The sequence below is a fragment of the Arachis ipaensis genome, chromosome B04 (genome assembly GCF_000816755.2).
Source record: "Arachis ipaensis cultivar K30076 chromosome B04, Araip1.1, whole genome shotgun sequence".
NCBI classification, from domain to species: domain Eukaryota; kingdom Viridiplantae; phylum Streptophyta; class Magnoliopsida; order Fabales; family Fabaceae; genus Arachis; species Arachis ipaensis.
In genome coordinates this window covers 5,158,784-5,164,864 of record NC_029788.2, presented here as the reverse complement: position 1 = coordinate 5,164,864, position 6,081 = coordinate 5,158,784, and the positions used below count along the sequence as shown (strand labels likewise).

At 34.6% G+C, this 6,081-nt stretch overlaps 2 protein-coding genes across 2 annotated transcripts; one reads left to right on the top strand and one right to left on the bottom strand.

Annotated features, from left to right (window-relative positions):
- LOC107638580 (ADP-ribosylation factor-related protein 1) lies at nucleotides 20-3,138 on the top strand. The gene is made up of 7 exons (XM_016341917.2): nucleotides 20-255; nucleotides 747-977; nucleotides 1,065-1,205; nucleotides 1,813-1,921; nucleotides 2,051-2,112; nucleotides 2,319-2,422; nucleotides 2,546-3,138. Exons 2-7 carry the CDS (start codon nucleotides 885-887, stop codon nucleotides 2,652-2,654), a joined length of 618 nt encoding a protein of 205 aa, XP_016197403.1. The 5' UTR covers nucleotides 20-255; nucleotides 747-884; the 3' UTR covers nucleotides 2,655-3,138.
- Nucleotides 3,788-4,587, bottom strand: LOC107637529. The gene has a single exon (XM_016340937.2). It carries the CDS (start codon nucleotides 4,455-4,457, stop codon nucleotides 3,975-3,977), a length of 483 nt encoding a protein of 160 aa, XP_016196423.1. The 5' UTR covers nucleotides 4,458-4,587; the 3' UTR covers nucleotides 3,788-3,974.

Genomic DNA, 6,081 nt, shown 5'->3' with positions numbered 1-6,081 from the left:
ATTTGATATAAATCCTCATGCTTTAATCCAAATATACTAGAAAACCCAAAGGAAAAAAAAAACATCCATAACAAAAATAATTTTCGTAACTGTTGCTGGGTTCTTGTTACGATAAACGAAAAAACAAACAGAGCTCTCTGCATCTGGGTCTCAGGAAACGAAGAAATCCCTCTGATCCAATTCTCACTTTCATCATCGCCATCGGATCTCTCTTCAATCGCCGTCCTCCGCCGTTCTTTCCCGTCGCCGCCGCTGGTAAATCCATTCAACACCTCTCTTCTCTTCCATCTTATTTTGCCCTCCTTTCCTTAATTCCCGGATCTGTTGCAACTAAATTGACTCTGAGGAATCATCTTGCAGTAGCTCCAATTGGTTCATGATAGAACCCTCAATGATTCGCATCTTCTATTTTTCAACGGAGAATTTTACAGAAATTTGTGCATTTCAATATTTGTATCATGCACGTAGGAATAACTAGGTATATGATTGAACTGACACTGATATCTGAAAGAGCTTCATTCGTCTCCGTGAAATTTGATATAGCAATGTTAGACAGAAGGAAAAAAAAATTACCTTCTAATTTATCTTTTTGTGTCTGGTAATGTTGTTCAATTAGATTTGTGCATTGCCAAATTGAATATTGAAAATTTCTGATACAACTGTTAAATTAGAAAGGGCGTATTTGTATTTTAGTTGAAGTGAGTTTGGTTCAAGGTAGCTTACAAGTTACCACGCTGCTTGTACAGAAAGTCTGAGTGCTGTTCTCGCTTTCGGAATTGTGAACTTGTTGTGAACACATAAGCTATCAAGTGAAATAGCATGAGCTTCAGATTCTTCTGTTTCTGAAGATTGGGAAGGGAAGTGTATTAAAGTGAGCTGCAACGATGTTTTCACTGTTTTATGGTCTTTGGAAGTATCTGTTCAGTAAGATGGAGCTTCACGTACTCATTCTGGGGATTGACAAGGCTGGGAAAACAGTAATGCATATTTTGAATGCCATATTTTTACAAAATTGTTGAACTTTGTTATGTTTCGTTGAGTTGCTGAATACATTAACTTTACAGACTTTGCTGGAGAGGATGAAGTCAGTGTACTCAAACATAGAAAGCCTTCCTCCTGATCGAATCGTTCCAACTGTGGGGTTGAATATCGGTCGTATTGAAGTTGCAAATAGGAAACTTGTGTTCTGGGACTTGGGAGGTCAGGTATGGGCATATGTTAGAAGGATGAATGATTATTAATTTGTTTGGTTCCATTTTGAGCTGCTTGTTAAAATTCTCTTATTCTACAAGTTTAATGTCTAAACTAATAATCATCTACATAGTTCCTGACATGTAAGTTTCTTAGTCTCCCTGAAACAACTAAGTATGATTAATGGAAGAACAAGAAAATGCTTTACTTTTCAGAACTTTCTATGAGTAAGTTGTTTCTACTAGATGGTTTAGACTTCTCTAAATTATTTACTCACTGTATATTTGAACTGTCACTAGAACTAGTGATTTGGACAATCAGCATGACCTTTTGCATATCCGAAACTTGATTTTATTTGTTAAATTTGGCAAGGCTGAAGGAGATTTTAGAATTGAGAAATTTGATCCCGTAAGCATAAACAACTAATTCATTTCTTCAATTTTAGTAGTAAGCCTGGTAGGAAGAGTAGGTATTACTTGATGCAAAGCTTGCAATGCACTCGCTTTATCTTGTGTTTCTTCCCGTATTCATGTTTTTCTTTTGAAAAGAAATTATCTTGTTGATGGGGGATGGGAAGGAGGATATATATTTTAAGGTACTGATGCAAGTTCCTCCTGTTAGCCTGGTCTTCGCTCAATCTGGGAGAAATATTATGAAGAGGCGCATGCTGTGGTCTTTGTTGTAGATGCTGCCTGTCCCTCAAAATTTGAAGATGCTAAGTCTGCACTTGGTTAGTTTGACTTGGTCTTAGTACTTAATAGTTCTACAAGGCATTGGCTTGGTATTGAAATAATACTAAGTATGTAATTGTGAAACAAAACCAGTGATGCAATAACTTATTAAATGGCTTATTTACCAGAGAAGGTGCTTCGGCACGAGGATCTACAGGGAGCCCCTCTTTTGATATTAGCTAACAAACAGGTGTATATCTATCGCTCCCTCTTAATCATTTATAAACCTTATAGAATGACTAATATTTTAAGGAATATTGTAGTTCTAATGCTTATTTATGTTGTACATGTTGAATGTCTCATTTAATTTCCTTCAACCTCAAGGTACTAGTTATGCCCATCTGGGAAATTGGCAGAATGATAGTAGCCACTTTCTTAACATTCTTGTGATTGCAGGATCTTCCGCAAGCAGTATCAGCCGACGAACTTGCACGTTGTCTAGATTTAAAGAAGCTGGAAGAAAGAGTTCACATGTTTGAAGCTGTGTCAGCCTATGATGGGTAAGTTGGGCAGTTGTATGATCGTATCAACTTTCCAAAGTTAATCCACAACGAATGATAATCAATTATCATTTCAAATTTTTACCGAAGACAGATATCTGAGGTACTTTTGAAATGATGCAGGATTGGAATTAGGGAAAGTGCAGAATGGTTGGTTGAAGTGATGGAGAAGAGTAAGAGGACCGAAATGTTGAGAGCGCGGGCAGGTGCAATGGGTCAGGGTCCTGCCTAAAAAGGTCTTACAATTGAGCCAAAGCTGTTTTTCTGTTACTTTATAGATATGTAAATCCAAACTGGAGTATACAGGATTGAAATTCATTTAGGAAAAGGAAGGGAAAAGAACAATTTGGAATTAAACTGAGCCTTGAAAAATTATGTCTTGTTAACATGTAATACAAACAGTTTCATATGAGAGGCTCAGCCTCCATTATTTCATAGAGCAAGTTTCCTTCAGACATGCCCCAAGGATCAATCTGTCAGGTGCTGAGCTGGAGGGTTTTCTGCTTCTGCCACAGTGCATCGTTTTGTCAACCCTAGATTCTGTGCTACTTATTTGATTGAATTTAATTTACTTTTCTCTGTAGCATTGTATAGGCACTGCACTGCCATTCAGATCAATTGATGAATGACTTTCCATAAACAAATTAAATTTGTATTGAAGATAATGTATGGTCTGTCCATTATTTTTGCCTTTTACAGTTCTGTACATTTTATCATTTTTCTGCCAGAGTTTGACTCTTACATGCAGAGGTGGGTAACTTTGCTCCTTGTATATCAAGTTGGCAGGAACAATTTAATGAACTGTCATTGATTATAGTCTAGTGATTACAGAGTCTATAGGCTTTGAAATTTGGTAATATAATGTTAATAATCTTTGCTTTTTATTTAGATTCTTATGTACCTGAATGTCACCTGAACTATCCACCAGTGAGCGTGTCATTGTTATTTACTTCTTAATTTTGGTATGCCGAAATTAACGATTAAAACCCTGTACTAAACCTTTAAGTTGGAGCAAAATAAGCTTGGTTATTTTGTAGTCAAATAATATTCAAATATTCATTTCAGGCCTCCTTGTTCAACTATACTGATAAGGTTTCTATGTAATACTAGATATAACCGGTGTCTTTGCATTTGTTTTTGTACAGTTAAAAATTTTTCTTTCAAGAAGAAAGCAAGTGTCACTATAATTTCCGAAAAATAAAGATAAAAGGGCCTACAAATGTTTTTATATTATGATAGTAAGCAGAAATGTCTTAGTACTAGCCCAAAACATTAGCATAGTAAATCCTTAGTTTTTAGCTATGATTCATTGTCTGATTTCTTTGTATATCATCCCAAATGACCGGGTATCATAACACAAACATCACTTGAATGCAAATTCTCATTCATGTTGAGTAACACTAGCTAAAACACATGATCATCAATTATTGCCATTTGCCAATCAATAACACACAACAAAAGGAAACTTAAAGAGCAAGAAGTTAAAATGCCAATTTCTTACACAACATACTCAACTCTTGTAAACACAAACAAGAAGAGTTACAATGAAAATTCAGCAGAAATCTGGCCGGTTTTGCTTTCGAACCGATATGAAACCCTTTTGCTGATCCCTGAAGACTCTGATCTCAGAAGATTCTCTCAAATCCTCAAGGCTAATATACTGCTGCTTAACCATCCTCATGGAATCACCACCTATGTCATGAATCCAAATATAAGGGTGGGAAGTTTCATCATAGTAATAGAGCAAGCTCTTCAATCCACCTCCATTGCCGCCACTCTTACCCGGCATATAAGCCTTATATATTCGCTTACTTTCCACCCTCTTTGATGAACCCGGCTTCAAAGTATGAACCTTCTTCAATATTGATCCCACCCTTATTTGCAGCTCCACCGGCCGGTCACTTAAATTCCATATCCTTGTCCCTAATCCATAGCCTTGAGTCCGGTCGCAGCAGCTATCGAAGCAACCACCGAGAGATCGAAGGCTGAAACCTCTCACTTTCCCCATGAAGGACACTAAGTCCTTCTTGGTCATCTTAAGTTTCTAGGTAGTGTTATGTTACTATGTTTTTGTGACAGAACTATAGAAGATTCAGTTATTTATATAACAACATAAAAACATGCCCTTGTAATAAAGTGAGTTTCTTTACTTCTATTGTTAATTACTTTTGTCAATGTACCAAGTATCAAGGATCTTTAAACTCTTGCTTGTGGCTCAATCAAGATGCTTGTAAGCGTTTTAAGCGGCTAAGATCATAAAATATCAAAGATAAAAGACTATTGATATAGAATAATGTTTATCCCTTCCATCAAGAAAATGGTAGGGTCCCCTTAAACGCACCAAATTCAACACAAGACAGTGGGTAAGTTTTCTTGCACTGACAAAAATGTATAAAATTTCCAGAATCAAATTATTTCTTTTTTTTATTCTTTTTTGAATAGGAGAAAAAACAAAAACACGCTATTGGCAACTATACAAGGCAATCCACATATTCATGATGATGCAGCATATGATGGTGCCTCAACTTTCATTCTTAGTGTTACTTTCTTTAAACCAGTTCTCAATGAAAAATTCTCCTCCAATAAAAATTTCATTCCTATGGTAGGTATTAACCTATTGAACTAAAATTTTATATTAAAAGTTAATATTTTATATTTATTGTGTCTAAACATAATCATGGTTTGTTTCCTCTTTTTAATGCTCTATGAGATAACCATGAAAAATAGTGTATATATATATAATGTGAATCATTAAGCATGGAAACAGAGGAAAGTACAAAGTTATGATACTTGAATTAACTTAAATATGACATGCATGGCAGTGCAAGTTGGCAATAATAATCTCATCATATTATGATGTTCACAATTCAGTGGAAATATTCCATATCAAGGGACAGATCTTTTTGTCATCAATGACAACTATAGATTTTTTGTTGTGACCTACCTCTCTCCTTCTTAGAAAATTATCCTGAGATCCACTTATAGAATATTTCCTTCACATGTGAAGGATAATGTTGCAATTCTTCATCTTTTGCTATGGTAGTTTTCACCTTATGCGTTGCTTGTGATTCCTGATTTATTTTTTTGACCCATAATCATATATATTAAACTTGGTTAAACAAATTACACTTGGTTTTTTTTATTCAATATAATAATAAAATGATTCTTTTTCAAAATTTACACTACTATTAACAAAAATGTCCAGCAGGGGCACTTGAAGAAAAACCATATATATATTTAGACACACACACATTGGTCTTCACTTAAGTTAGTTGTGTATTTGGTTCATATATATGTGCATCTTGTGATTCCTTTCTTCCCTCTCTTAAACGACGACAAACTTTTTCAGGACATAATCCTAGATAATAAGCAATCATAGATAAAGTTATACACTCACTTTATGCGTTTCTTCCATTTATTTATTTATTTTGATGTGGACGCTTCTTTCAAATTAATACAGCTACGGATGCACAAAATATAAGAAAGTGAATGATTGGGACAACTTCCCATCAATGTGTTAACCTTGTGAAAAGAAAAAAAAGTTAGGTAATTTGTTTAGGTAAGTTTTCAACATCGATGTTTTAGTAATTTTTAATGCTAATTTTAATTAATATATATTTTTTTATAATTTAAATTAACGATTAAAATTATTAAAACAA

Excerpts from the sequence above, each read along its gene's own strand:
- LOC107637529 (XM_016340937.2), bottom strand. The coding sequence starts at position 4,457 with ATGACCAAGAAGGACTTAGTGTCCTTCATGGGGAAAGTGAGAGGTTTC.
- LOC107638580 (XM_016341917.2), top strand. The coding sequence starts at position 885 with ATGTTTTCACTGTTTTATGGTCTTTGGAAGTATCTGTTCAGTAAGATG. Across the intron at positions 1,206-1,812 it reads TCTGGGACTTGGGAGGTCAG|CCTGGTCTTCGCTCAATCTG; the intron begins GTATGGGCATAT and ends TCCTCCTGTTAG. Across the intron at positions 2,113-2,318 it reads TGATATTAGCTAACAAACAG|GATCTTCCGCAAGCAGTATC; the intron begins GTGTATATCTAT and ends TTGTGATTGCAG.